This window comes from Neovison vison, chromosome 5 (assembly GCF_020171115.1).
Source record: "Neovison vison isolate M4711 chromosome 5, ASM_NN_V1, whole genome shotgun sequence".
NCBI lineage: Eukaryota > Metazoa > Chordata > Mammalia > Carnivora > Mustelidae > Neogale > Neogale vison.
In genome coordinates this window covers 67,331,159-67,343,686 of record NC_058095.1, presented here as the reverse complement: position 1 = coordinate 67,343,686, position 12,528 = coordinate 67,331,159, and the positions used below count along the sequence as shown (strand labels likewise).

Here is a 12,528-nt window from a genome sequence, read left to right as displayed (position 1 = left end):
GTCCACCCAGAATGTTCCCATGGATAGCACATTCCTAAATTAGAAACTGAAGCGTATTTGAGCTAGGATATAGATTATGTACAATTCCGATTTCTTTGCCATTCAAGAAGACATATCCCAGTGAAGGATACTGCTCTAGGAGTTGTTTGGATTAAGTTAAGAATTCACCCAGTTGCAGCAGATCACTGATTAATAAATTGTTTGCAAGTTCTGCAACCCATCAAGACACAGCAGTGTCTTGGCATTCAAGTTAAAAATTGCCATCCTTATGAAATAACAAGACAATTTTACAAATGATTATACATATGAGTTGGCCAGTAATGATAGTAATATCACTGCCTCCTCACAAAGGTCCTGTGAAGTGGACAGAAGGGATTTATACTTTCTGATCTCTACGTGGAGCCATGGTTTTATAGCCACACTAAATAAACTGACAGGCAGCAGGACATGGTAGACAGAGCACTGCTTGGGGGTCATGAAGCCTGAACCACTGACATTTTCTGGCTGTGATACTTTGGGCATGTCATTTCAACTCCCTTAGTCCCTCTTTACTCAAACTGGTTCTAGAGTTGTTGCATGGTTCAGCTAGGGTATTGGACATCAATACATTGTGAGATGTAAACGCTGTTCAAAGGTGACCTGTCTCACAGTGTGCTGACTCTGTCCCTGAGTTGAGACCAATATTTCAGGTCTTTCCTTTAGCCTTAGATTAAGCAACATTCTAGGATTCCTAGTTGGTCTTCATAGTAGCATACGTAAGATAAAGGATAAACTACAATCATAGCAAGGCAAAATAAATATTTATTAGAAATCATGAAAGCATTTCTTCAATGGCACTAAAATGTTCTTACTCTATTTATGATTTCTTAATTAAACACAGAGTTTCACACACACACAACACTAAAAACAAGTATGTGAATTAAAATTGACAAGGATTAGGCACATTCAATGAGAACAAGCTGATAATTCTATGTTTGGAACCAAGATCACAGTATAAACATGTAAATCAGTGCAAAACTCAAGTATGGCTTACAGGCCAGGAATATGCCCATCCACTTGGGCCCCGCCCAGAGCAAAAGGACACAGTTAAATCAGGCCTTGAGGAAGGAAAGGAACTTCAATAATACTGGGCTCTCTCAGGCAGGAGCCTTCTAAGAGCTTAATTACTTCACAGTAATTCACACCTTCTGCTTCATCCCAGAGAGGAAGGTAAGCAGCATTTTTATTCCAGGTGCATTCCTCACATAATGTGTAGAATAACAGATTCCTCCTGAGGCAGTTTAGCCAAAGGAAAACTCCTAGCCAAAACCATTATCTGAGCATGGGGGATTCCATCCCTGGAAAAATGTCTATCCCTTAAATTACTGAAATGTAAATCCTGAAGTTTTAAGAAGTCCTGATATGCCAGTGGATTCGGTGTGATGTGGGGTGTGTGTGTGTGTGTATGGTTTGTGCACACCTATGTGCACACTTGAGTTTTAAACCTGTCCTGGGGATCACTGGGACAATGTAGACTGTCAACATGAATCATGTGAGCAAAATCCCTTAGCCCCCTGACGTAATATATGTGGCAACCAAAAGGCAGGCTCAAATTTACTGAATAACTATGTTGAAACTATCCTGGGAGAAACCTGTGGCCCAGGAGTCAGAGCACTCTGGTTCCAGCAGTTCTGATGTGATTTCCCACATGGCTGTATGGCTTTAAGAAAGTCCACTTTCTTTTCTGGTCTTTAGTTTCCAGGTATAAAATAAGGGAATTGATTCTTTCAAACCAATGATCTTTGACTCATTGCTTCCTTTCGCCTTGGTAAGCCCACCCAGACTCAGATGACTTTGGCTGAAAGTCTTTCAGGGATGAATACGGTACAGAAAATGCCCCTGCCAACAAATTCCATCCAGATCCACAGATAACAGCACTTCAGATGCGTGAGAGGAACAAGGTCCCATTATTGATTTCCATTCGCCTCACCCCGCAGTCTTTGTTCAAGTAGGAAATGGAGAGCTGTGCAACTTCATCCATTCCTATCCAAATCAAAACAATCCTGGAGTTCCTAGATCATGGCACCATGGATCCCAGTGGCTGCCCTTCAGACCAGGACATCTGCTCTGGATATACACAAGTAGGGAACTCCAGACACAGGATGCTGACCTCCAGGCTAAAAGGACCTCACAGTCCATCTGACTGTGATCCTTAACAACATGCCTAATGAGTTCTGCTTAAACATCTTCAATATCTGGAGTATTTGCTAGACTGGAGGGAACCAAAATCTTTGTCCTTGAAATTTCCTTTGGCACTGTTTCTGCCCATCTGGAACACAGGTGCTCTTCCTGACTCCAGGACAACCCTTCTCCCTCAATCATCGGTTTCCAGAGAACAGACCTCATCCCTACTAACCCTGCTCACACCAGAGCTTGATCTGAGCACCACAGCTTAGAGCCCTGGTCAGCTTCAGCTGGGAGTACGGGGGCTGCAGCGAAGTGTGAAGGCCTCAGGCTCATCCTAGACCCACCCCACCTCTCTCAGCCCCGGCTCATCAGGGACACAAAGGCCAAGTGTCCACTCACCCAGCAAAGCTGGCACACAGAGCAGCCCAGAGTGGAGAAAAGGGCCCAGAGTGGCCCAGAGTGCTTGGCTCACACTCCTCAGTTTGCCTCAAGTCAGTTTCACTAGCCAACTGCCAAGTTGTCTAAAAGGCCAAATTTATTTTTACGCCCTTTAAAATTCAAACTCGTAGTTAATACCTTGATAATCTCGCCTCTAAAAACTCTCACATGAATCCTTTGACCGGATTCCCAAGGCAGAGCAGATTTTATAGTTGTTTAAGTTCCAGTAATCCGGAAGAAGTCTCCCATTCCCACTTCACCTCTGCCTCAGACTGACTCTGCGTAATTTCAGGGGGAGAAAAATCAGAGGATGAGGTTCTGAAAAGAAGCCCTATGTTTTGGCAAACACTCCTTTCTCACACTCCCTCTCTTCAGCCTCAAAATTCACAGTTAACAAAAACACTTAATACCAGAGCATTCTGGGTATTTGGTTAAATTCCTCCAATAAGAAGTACTGATATATAATAGTAACCTCTGAGATTTAAGACCATGGAAACAGAGCAGCTGCTATTTCTATATCAGAAGAAGCCCTGCTCCCAGCTGGGAGGCATGCATGACCCCAGGGCCAGAACGAGGACAAGAGGCAAGCTCTTCCACCCAGGTCACAGCAGCCCACACAGGCCCTGCCTGGAACGTCTCGTGTGGACTTTTGTGTCCGTAAAGAAAAGCTTTTTGTCCCTGCTCTGGCCACACTGAGGCCAAGTATATAATACTTATATCCAGCCCCAAATCCCCAAATCTGTTTCTCAGCTTTTAAAATCACATACTTCATCTGAAGTAACTTTCATTCAAAACTGAAATGTTTTTTCTCTATTGAAAATAAAAACCCTGTGTTAATTACTCTACTAAAAATGTCTCTTAGTTTGAGACAGTTCGAGCCTTGGGGTACCGAGGCACTCATTCCAAGGGTAGTTTCCTGTTCCCTGAAGGGTCCAGAAGGGCATTTCCAGAGCTCAGTCCCTTCGACCCTCAGGACGTCCGACTTAGTTCAGTCCTGTTTGTTGTGGGATGGGATGGGATCAAGAATGGCTTAAATTCAGGAGACCCAGTCACAGTAAGGGAGACAGTGGAAAGTGAGGGCTGGGGCTGGGGGCTGTTGAGGAGATGTTGGCAGGAAGGAAGTTCTGCTCCTCAGGCCTCTGCCCCTTCCCCGTCACCCCTTTCTCCCAGCCAAGCTGTCCTGCAGTTGGTGAGCCCAGGCCTTTGCCCTGGACTTCAAGGAGTCATAGCCATGGGTTTACACAAACCCTTTGCTGAGTAAAAAAAAATAAATAATCCAGGGTGTTTCCCGTTCAAACAGACTGACAGCTGCCTCTTAGCTCAGCCACCACTTGGCATGAGGTTGCTTTCCACTTCTGGGCATGCAGTGCAAGGCCACGTTCGGCTGTAGGACCTTAGCACAGAGTCCAGGACCCAGACTGCAGCGTCAGACAGCCCAGGCTCATACCAGCTCTGGATTTTGCTTCTACACCGAAGTTTCCGGAAACTCATCTATTTCATCAAATGCATTGAGGGTGGTTTTGCTGTTGCTTCTGGAAGAATCTTGGATTTTGCCGAAATCTGCTTTCAAAAAAAAAACAAAACAAAACACCAAAATCACTATTTTAGCAAGGTGGTGCTCTGTAATGTGGGATTCCATGTCTAGCACACCACCTCATTCTTTTATCCCCACCTGATTGTTAAAAGTTACTCCTACCAGGAATATAAAATGTCACAGCTGAAAGGGGCCTGAGAACCTATTTAATTCAACCTCCTATTTTGCAGATGGGGAAAATCAGGGCCCTCAGACACCAGTCTGCCCATGGTCACGTGGTCAGACAGGCATGGTCAGCACACTTTGAGACAGCAACGGTACCTGTCCGTCTCACGGGCCCCGGGTCTTCGTTGAGGAAGGAGACATGTGTTTTCCATTCAGTCCACTTCACCTCATTGATCCTGCAAGTGTGATAATCATTCTCACTTCTCAACTGCACCTCATTAAATGCAAACAACTAGCATGACATTTGGAGTGGTCTAAACAGCTCCCTTTCTTTCCATCCCAGGGATCTGGGACTCCCACCTCACATTCTGTCATTCAGCAGTTTTGGGGTTTAAAACTCCCCATCTTCCCAGCCCTCAGCGATCAGTCCCCTCCCAGTGTGTGGGGCTCAGAAACTCAGAGAGGTGTCAAGGGGACATTTTCAGACCGCAACAGCTGTGCCTTACTGCCGAGAGGCAGTCCATGGGGAAGGAGGGGGAGAGGGCCGAGGCTGAGATGTGACAGTGTGAGGATTAAACTTGTAGAAGTTTAGAAGCTTAAGGTTCAACTAGAGTTAAGGTTGCACTAGGAGAATGCAGTTAGGGTTCAGATCCCAATAAGAGTGGGCAGAGTCTAAGGTGCTGAATTGCAACAGAGGCAGTGGTTTGGCTGAAGTTCGCATTCAGGGAGCAGCTCTAGAATCAGGGGCTGAGCGTTAGAGATATTCATCAGGGTAAGTGTTATAGAGCTGGAAACGGTGGTTTCCACAGCGTGGGACTTTCAGTCAGAGAAGCTGGGCACGGTGAGGTAGACATGGAAGGCATCCATTAGGTCAGGCAGTCAGCCAGAGGATAAAGTAGACTCATCATCAGAAAAGTTGGTCGTGGCACGTGCAGGTACTTTTTAAAAACTAAAAATTTTGATATCTGTCCCAAGTAGCTGTCTCAGTCTCCAGTCACCCATGACAAACATGGCTCGGGTCGCCTGGTGTTCCATGAACCCACACAGGCTAGAGAAAAAGACAGAGACTGCTGGGTCGGCAATCTTTCCTAAACAAGAGAGTGGACCGGCAGAGGCCACAGAGGCAGCTGCATGGGCAGAGATGGGAACAGCCACCAGCAGTCTCCTTCCCTCTCCCTGCAGAAATTGGAGAAGTTTTGTCCCAGTGCTAGCAACCACATAGGGGCAAATTCCATGTTCTAAAGAAGCCAGAACCGACTGCAGGTGTGGTTTGGGAAACAAAGGACAGCACCATTTCTCTGACATTCACTGACTCCTCTCTCTTCAGCCCCCCAAAGACACCCACCAAGGGACCCCTTTCCCTTTGTTACCGCAAACACAGCCGGAAATCTTCCTCTGCTACTTTACATAGCTCTCCCATCCGGAATCTGTTCCTTAGCCATTCTGGTAACATCTTCTCAAACTCCAAAATCGTCCTGGCTCTCTGGGGACATACATGAGCCTAAGCACATCAATGAGAAGCCGGCCCAGGAACACAGCTCTGTATGAGTGTGCAGACACCCCCGCACACACACACACATGCACACACACACACACACCCCACCAAACAGCCAGCTTCACCTCCAACTGGAAGCTTAATGCACAGATCCAAAGGGTCCAGCTAATCTACAGAATTCAAAAATGAAAAACCAGTAAGTTAGGAAAAGGTATTCAAATTACTTTAAACACAACATAAACTTTTTCTGGAAGTCCAGGAGCTTCCTAACTGAAAATGTTAGGATCCTGGGATCCCACGGTGAAGAGAGGTGCTGACATCGTGTAATCTTACCTGCATGCCTGGCTTGGAATCCCCTCACCGTTTAACTATCAATAATTTGTCAGATCTCTCCTGAATGGAATCAACAATCCAATTAAGAAGGCCCTAATAATTAGAAACTTCCTCGTGACAAAGCAAAGCTTTTCTCCCTGTCATTGCCCAGGTACCTCAGTTCTGCCATCTGGGACCACAGAAGGAAGCTGTCCCTTCACAAGTAGCTCCGCAGATACTTGAAGAAACTCTTACCTTTTTCAACTCTAGTCCCAATACCATTTCTTGTGAGGCACAGTTTCCAAGTCCTCTCCTAAGCCTGGTAACCTGCTCTGGACCATCCTGTGGGTTACTGTCCTCAGTGTGTAAGACCCCCCAGCATGTAAGGAATGTTGCAGCCAGGATGGAGGAGTGCAGAATTGTCACCTCCATTGTCCTATGCCGTATACTCCTCTTAATGCAATCAAAGGTCATATTTCAACATCCACACTTCACACCAGACTCTGAGCAGATCATGCCTGTAAGCCTGAGTTTTTCTCACCTGTGCTGCTGTCCAGTCATACTGCACAGACCCTAGACTAAGATCTCCCCAAACCTGGCCAACCACAGGGAGCTGATGCAGATTCCCAGGTCCCTGGTACAGACAGCTGTCCATACAACGTGCTGAATGGAGTCCCCAGGAAGACCCTCATAGCAGGGGCCCTGCCAGGCTCACCTGTAGACGCCAGATGCGCTCACTCTCCTTGGAGACATTCTCCACGGTTTCTCCCATCAGGGCGATGAGCATGTTGAGGAGGAGGACGAAGGTGAGGATGACGTAAGTGATAAGCAGGAACAGAAAGAGGATGGGGTACTTGGAGTTCTGCTGTATGTTCAGGTCACCCAGACCAATGGTGAGCTTGAAGAGTTCCAGAACGGCATCACTGAAGCTGCCGTAGGAGCTGCAGTCCTTATTGTCACTGGGACACTTCTCAATCAGCGAGGCCAGGGCTGGGAGGACAGAAGAGGGTGTTCTCCTCTGGTGCTCTGGCTGCTTAATTACCCAACAAGCTCCTGCACACTTGCATGTACACGCATGCCCCTCCCCCACACACCATGAAGGCCTACAGCCTCAGCCTCTCTGCTTATTTAAATTTCACCTCCTGCCTCCCTCAGCTCCTAGAAGCTTCCTCAGGCTTATTCTCTTGCCATGACCTCCTGTAAAAAACTCTTCCTGCCTAACAAAGCCCACACTCTTTTCTCCTTCCTCTACTCTGCCATTCAGCCCTTGATCACTTCCAGCCTTGCAGAGTTGCGATCTATAATCTCTGTGTGTCCCGCTTTGGGCTCCCAGCTTCCTGTAGCCTGGGTCATCTCCTCCAAGACTGTAAGATCCTGAGTCTCTTCCTGACGGTCTGTAAGGAATGTAAGGAATGAAGGAATGGCTGGGAGATCCCCCGGCCAAGAAGACTGGGGCCTCTTTCTTCTCTTCTTTCCAACACACCATAGCAGTGGCTTATTGCTAAATGGATAAGAGAGGTGGATGGATGGATGGATGGATGGATGGATGGATGGATGGACGGATGGTCAAATTAATGAGTAAATACATGGATGAATAAATAGGCAAGTGAAGAAGCAAATAAATAAACTCATTGTGGCCCAGCAAAGGTACCAGAAGATGTGAATGCCTGCTTAATTTCAAATGCCAATGATCATGGCTGGGGATGAGGGGTGGGGTAGGGGGATGGAGGAGATGGGAAAATCCAATGATACCTCTCCATGCAGAAGCTAGAAATAAAATCAGGTTGTACAAATGAAGAGACTATAAGAGGAGGCTCCCCATCCCCAGTCCCCAGGAGAGCAGAGGCCCTCACAGATACCTGAACCAAACTGCAAGTAACATGATGTGGGGAGCCAAAGGAGCTTACTTTATGCATTAATTTACTCCTATTTTTCAAAGACCCTCAGTCACATTGCTGCAGACTCTACCTTCCCTGTCTGTGAAATGGGGCCAACACCACCTACCAATCCTCTCTCAGGTTGTGGGGGCCACGTAAGATGCTGGATGTGAATGCGGGAGGCACACCCCAGTGTGGATGACAGGTCTGATTCTAAGCCTCAGTTACCTTATGACCAGGGACGATGACTCCCCCTTGATCAAGATATTGAGAGAAATAAAAAGGCAATGCCTGGAAAATGCTAAGCCCGGCAAGTGCTCCGCTGGTAGGTGACACGACTTGCTGAGGCTGCTGGGGACGCTGTCATTTTGACCTCTGTATAAAGTGCTTTACGAATGCGGCAGTTCCCGTTATCTACAAACAAATTACCTACTCCAAATCCAAGTAAGAACACGATATATACAAACAAGAACTTCAGAACATCATGCAAAATGACCTATAAAGGGAGAAACATGATTTAAGGGTAAGATTTGAGTACATATTCACTAGACCCTGATCTCCTTACTGCTTCCCACCCTCCTCCAACCCCCACCCCCGACCACGCCTTCCCCCAGACCATTCTCCCTCCCCCTAGCAAACCCTTCCCAAGCCCCAAAGCTCCGCTCTGGGTCCCATCTCCTCCAAGAAGCCTTCCCTTCCGTTCCTGCTCTCCTCCCTCCTCCTTCTGGCACAGTCTGTGCCTGTCCATGGTGATTCACTCTGTACGTGAGCACCTCTTTCCATAGTGTCTCGTGTCAGAAACCCTCACGCTTCCTGGGGGCAGTGGTGTGCTGGGGCCTGATGTCAGCTCATTAGAGCTGACGGTTACATTCTTCTCAATTTTGTAACCTGGCTGTTAAACAGAGCCATTATGAAAAATTAAACCACCTAAACTTATAATTAAAGTAAATTATAGTAAAAACAAAGATAATAAATATTCAAAACTCATCACTTACTTTACAATTATCTACGTGACTAAGGTTATTTACGTCACTGACAGCCATACTGTGTACCTACTATATCTTGCATTACTGAGCATCTCTTCCTGACTCTGTGTTTAACTCCATCATCCTGGCACCTGGAAATCAGCCGTGCTAGGATTTACACTATGGGAATCGGTGAGCGGGACACATCACAGACTCATGATTTTGCTGACTGTCTAGACCTAGATTTGTCTAGATCTAGATTTAAAATGTCAATAGAGATGACAGTAAGGCAGATTAAAATTTACAGTGTGGGGGTGCCTGGGTGGCTCAGTGGGTTGGGCCTCTACCTCACGATCTCAGGGTCCTGGGATCGAGCCCCGCATCGGGCTCTCTGCTCAAGGAAGCCTGCTTCCTCCTCTCTCTCTCTGCCTACATATATGATCTGTCTGTCAAATAAAATCTTTAAAAAAAAATTTACAATGTGTCCTATCTGTAGCTGTTGTGTCATGAATAAAACAGTAACATTCGTGAAATAGTCTTCCAATATTTGAGAACCATTATTCAAGTCAGCCAGTAAGTAGTTCGCATCACTGACAAGCAAGGGAAGTTCTCACAAGGCTGCGATGTTTCCCTTCCATCTTACTCCTTAAAGAAAACATCAGCCGATATTGACATATCTGTCACTTGCAGCCAAAAATGGGCCGCAGATACACGAGTCCAAGAAAAATCAACAAACGCTTCTGGCTATGTGGAATTTAAATAAAGGCCATTATATAGTTGATTATTTGTAAATATCCTTTGGGCAATAAACTTGTTAAAGACACACCACAGCCTGGGGGTGAGATCATTCCTTCCCAGGGCCCAACAAGCCTGGGTGTTTCAAGGTCTAGACTCTTAAAGCCTGGCCACAAGCAATGGGAGACAGTAGTGTTTGGGAGGGAGAGAAGCAGGCTTCTCTCCCAACCTGCTTCCTGATTGGAAAAATGGACATTCTCTGAGGACTCCCCATCTCCCCAGCACAGATGCCTGTGTGTCTGTCACGCTCACGAGCCCCCCAGCGCACCTTCTGGATCATGACGCTGTACATGCCCATGGACTGGAATCCCCGCGTGTAGTAGAGCATGTTTGCCCAGCCCAAGGCCATGGCCAGCACGAGGCAGGCGAGGTACTCTTTGTAGGCAAACAAGTACAAGAAGACAGACAGTATCACAAGCACAGCTTGGACAAAACTGTTCAGGAGACACAGGAGACAAGGGCCTTACTTACTTCTTAGCATCCAGGGAGACAGTCCAACCCCAATCTCCCTTCCACCCCCGAAATGGCACCCTGAAGGGTAACGCGGAAGAGAAGGTAAGGTTGCCCCAGACCCTCTCGACTCGAACATCCAGCCTTGCAGATGGCATCAGCAGACGTGTGTCAGAGCCAACAGCAGGTGGACTGCAGCTGGCAGGGACTTTTTAAAAATACAGATGCTGAGGACTCAGAGATTCTGGTTCAGAAGCCCATATATCTTAACTGACACATGTGATTTCTGATGCCCACATAGATCAGGGAACCGCTGGAGTAGACTAAGGGAGGTAAGTGAGTGATTGCATTTTTAACAAAAATGATGAAAGCTACCAACGTCTATGCTTAAAAGCAAATCATAACAAAAGTCTTTTAACAACTATAATATGTGCTAAATGATAGCTCTGTTGAACATACTGGTTGCAAAACAATATGAATGTACTTAACACCATTGAACTGTACGCTTAAAATGGTTAAGATGGCAACTTTTAGGTTATATACATTTTAAAGTACAACATATAACAAACACACAGGACCAGCATCAACTCCTAAACATCACTACATCATCAGTGATGCAGACATGTAGATAAAAAGCTCCATTGCTTAGAACATCAGACGGTCTCCATGATTATAAAATATCCAATGAGTTAAAGTTAGGACACAGGCAACCTTGCTTTTCATGTGCAGTGAAAAGCAAATGATTGGGCGATCGAGGCATTCTAAACTGAAGTGAGGGAGCACGATGTATCCCTTGTTAACAAAACACCTAAGAAGCTGAAAAGCAGGGCAATGCATTTGTCCCTTTTGTCTGCACTAACACCAGTGGCTGGATAAACAAACGCTTCACTGGAATTCTCATATTTTCTCAAAGGTGGAAGACTCCCATGAGGGAGATATCATGGCGTCCATCTACTCACTGCAATATCTGGGCACCCCACTTGCCCACAGGGATGAAGAATTCCATGTATGCCTCTAGAAGGCAGGTGCATACATAATAAACACCTAGGTATTTGGAAACATTGGGCCAAGATTTAAGGTCCTATAGACCAGCCTCCCAAATACTCTGAGGCAGGACTTTGGTGGGATCTGCAGAGCCGAAGAGCCCAACATACTTCGTTCCACAGCGCAAGTCCTATTTCCTTTGCATGGCAGCAATGTTGAATCAGCCTCTGTTCCTTGAGAGACAGGTGTCCAATAAGCCTCTGATGTCAGCTCTTGACCTCATTCAGAGAGGCTGCTGAGCTGGACTTCCTGGCCCCATGGTAACCACCCCTGCTCTAGCATAAGGTGAAGATGACAGGGTCGCTGGGGCTGGCTCAGACAAAACCAAGGCTTGGTGTGAACTTGAGTAACTCATTTCCCTGCTCTGGCCTTTGGCTCTTGTGCCTATGGATGAGACTTGATGATTTCTCTAGTGCTTTCCAGGCCTGATCTGCCAGAGTCCAAGATGGCAACCTCTAGACCCCACAAAACTAGGAGGAACTGGCCCAGACCATCTCTTCCTAAAGAAGTAAACCACTACTAAGCCTCTTCCTGCCTTCTCTGCCACACCTGCCAGGGTGGAGACAGTCATCACTGCAACCTGATGGAGGGCACTGTGCTAGGCTCTTTTGGTCCTCTCCATGGGTGTCCATGGGCTTCTCTCACACGAGACTATGGCCAAATGACTGGGACATGGTGACATGGGAGGGTGGTTCCAGAGGACACAGCGGCCACCATACAGGACTTCGGCCCTGCCTGTGCAGTGGTGACCAAATGGGACAGACCTACTTACAAGACAAAGTGAAACCAGGCATCAGAGAGAATGGACTGCAGATCTGAGGGTCTCAGCAGGAAGATCGCGATGCCCTGAGGCCAAAAAGGAAAGAAAAGCTGCATCCCTGCATGCCTCTCACTGGAGGATCTGAGGTTTCCTCAGGACTGAGACTCGGTGAGGGGGAGGGCATGAAGGCCAAGCCAGAGCCCAGCTGAGAAATACGGAAGGGGACCTATGCCCGGGAGCAGAGGCATCCCAGGGCAAGAGTGGGTGCACCCCCAAATCCTCTAACATCTCTCACTACCCCCGCCTTATCCTCACCCAGACCCTGCAAAGCAGCACAGTCACACAATTCCCTGCCATTGCCCAGACACAGCCTAGCTTCTAAAGCCAAAAACAAGAAACAACAGGTGTTGGTGAGGATGTGGGGGAAAAGGAACCCTCTTGCACTGTTGGTAGGAGTGCAAACTGGTGCAGCCACTGTGGAAGACAGTGTGGAGTTTCCTCATAAAGTTAAAAACAGAAATATTATC

General features: G+C 47.0%; 1 protein-coding gene across 2 annotated transcripts in view; it reads right to left on the bottom strand.

The window, feature by feature from the left end:
• Window positions 1–781: 781 nt before the first annotated feature.
• TRPV3 (transient receptor potential cation channel subfamily V member 3) overlaps window positions 782–12,528 on the bottom strand; it is a 32,109-nt gene continuing 20,362 nt past the window's right edge. The window contains exons 11-17 of one of the 2 annotated variants that reach the window (XM_044249243.1): window positions 12,014–12,087; window positions 10,016–10,181; window positions 8,417–8,483; window positions 6,826–7,100; window positions 5,674–5,786; window positions 4,460–4,539; window positions 782–4,167 (exon numbers count right to left, since the gene is read on the bottom strand). In XM_044249243.1, the coding sequence (XP_044105178.1) occupies window positions 4,070–4,167; window positions 4,460–4,539; window positions 5,674–5,786; window positions 6,826–7,100; window positions 8,417–8,483; window positions 10,016–10,181; window positions 12,014–12,087 (873 nt within the window). In that variant the 3' untranslated portion in view covers window positions 782–4,069. The remainder of the gene's footprint in view (window positions 4,168–4,459; window positions 4,540–5,673; window positions 5,787–6,825; window positions 7,101–8,416; window positions 8,484–10,015; window positions 10,182–12,013; window positions 12,088–12,528) is intronic. The other variant, XM_044249244.1, reaches the window with a different exon arrangement.